General features: G+C 55.5%; 1 protein-coding gene across 1 annotated transcript in view; it reads right to left on the bottom strand.

Annotated features, from left to right (window-relative positions):
* Positions 1–252: 252 nt before the first annotated feature.
* Ggt6 (gamma-glutamyltransferase 6) overlaps positions 253–1,866 on the bottom strand; it is a 5,713-nt gene continuing 4,099 nt past the window's right edge. Inside the window, exon 2 of the mRNA XM_013013152.1 lies at positions 253–1,706. Within this exon, the coding sequence (XP_012868606.1) occupies positions 679–1,706 (1,028 nt within the window). The 3' untranslated portion in view covers positions 253–678. The remainder of the gene's footprint in view (positions 1,707–1,866) is intronic.

Here is a 1,866-nt window from a genome sequence, read left to right as displayed (position 1 = left end):
AGTGGCGCTGTGGCTCAAGTGGTAGAGCACTAGCCTTGAGCTGAAGAGCTGAGGGACAGTGCCCAGGCCCAGAGTTCAGGCCCCACGACCGGACCCCCCCAAATAAAAGAAAAAAAAAGAAAAAAAAAGAAATAAGCCCACACCCATCTCTCTTTGGGGAAAAGGCAATTGTGCTGCCTATGAAGAAGGAAGTCCTGGAGATCACAGGAGCCTCAAGGCTAGTGGGAAATTAACCAAAAGCAGGAATAGCACTTGGCATTCAGAGGACTTAGTTTTTATTTTTTCTCCACTCCAACTGTTGAGAGTATGGCCAATAGGACATAGGCACTGCCCACCTTGCTCTTTGTAGTCCAGAATCTAGACTGGGGCTCGATATTCTTCAGTTCTTCCTGAAGCAGATCTAAACTCAAGCCTAGCCCCAGGTTTCATTTCTGTCCTCCAGTTTCTTAGCTAATAAAAGAAGCAGAAATTCCATCCATTGGATGGACACGTACTGTCAAGCAGAATTGAGCTAGACATGGATGCTAGAACTAGAGTCCAGGAATTGACCAGGATCCAGGTTAGGGCTGATCCCACAGCCAGCACTCAGGATCTTTAAGCATTCCATTGTTGAGTCTGCAGAGCTACTGCCCTCAGGTTCAAGATCATACTGTCTCCTACCAGCCTTCTGCCTCTCTACTAGAGTCCCTGGAAGGGGCAGCAGCCCCTGGGGACACTGGAGACGTGGGCGTGCTCCGCGTGGGCCGCTGCCTGCAGCAGGGTCACGCTGCCACATGTGCTGGGGTTTTCTGTTGGTTCTTGTTGAACCTGGTGTTGGTGCTGGGTGTGGGGCTCCAAAAGATGGCTGAGCAAGGCACGAGTCATGACTGTGGTCATGTTAGGGGTCCCTGAAGCCACCAGTGACAACACATCAGCCTCTGTGTCATCCAGGCTGCCACGGAGAATGAGGGGACATGCCCAGGCACTGTGTGCAGACTCGGCCGTCAGGTTCCTGAGTAGAACCCCAGTGCTCGGAGACAAGTATCGAGAACCAAAGGCACTGTTGAGTGAGGAGGTGAGCAGGAGTGTGGAGCCACTGTTGTCCACAGTGGCCAAGATGCTGCTTATCAGGGCAGTTTGCAAGTGCTGTGGGCAGGGGGCAGGGCTGGGTGTTGGGGTACGCAGGGCAGCCTCCAGCTGTGCCAGCAGTTCTGGGCCAGCAGAAGGGCTGGGGGTTGTGAAGAGGATGCCCTGGGGCACAGAAAGCTGTAGCGCTGGCTCCAAGCTGGGCCTGGGCCAAGCTAAGGGTTCCTCCAGTCCTAGATCTTTAGCCAGCAGACTCAGTAGGACTTTGCCAGTGAGGTCTGGGGTGGGGGCAAGTGCTGCCCTGCGTAGCACAGTGGCCAGTTTGGGGTTGGTGGCTCGCATGCCAAGGCCCAGGGGAGTCCCATCAGCATGGCAAAGCAGTGGGCAGAGACCCCTTGTGCCCTGGGCTGCCAGAGCACTGGCGAGGGGCGCATCCACCACAAAGCCCTCTTGAGCTAGCATGGTAGGGCCCACCAGCAGGCGGGACCAAGGCAGGCAGCCAAAGCGTGTGTGGAGCAAATGCAGGGCAGGCAGAGCCCCAGGCAACCCCAGGCCAGGGGCCAGGGCCTGGGTTGGGCCTGTAGTCAGGGCAGTTGAGTTTCCTGAGGAGCTATTGTAGAAGAGGCCCCAAACCATGGCACCTAGGGAGACAAAAGGGTCGCACAGGGGTCAGGGTACTGGCCAGGACAGAAATCAAAGTCACCTAGCAGACCCAGTGAAGGTCACTGGCTTGTTTAAAATGGAAGTTAAGGGCTGGGAGTGTGGCTTAGTGGTAGAGTGTTTGTCTAGCATGCATGAAGC

Source organism: Dipodomys ordii, unplaced genomic scaffold, assembly GCF_000151885.1.
Source record: "Dipodomys ordii isolate 6190 unplaced genomic scaffold, Dord_2.0 Scaffold19, whole genome shotgun sequence".
In the NCBI taxonomy this organism is placed as follows: Eukaryota; Metazoa; Chordata; class Mammalia; order Rodentia; family Heteromyidae; genus Dipodomys; species Dipodomys ordii.
The sequence above is the reverse complement of the archived record's forward strand: the minus strand, read 5'-3'. Positions and strand labels throughout refer to the sequence as shown.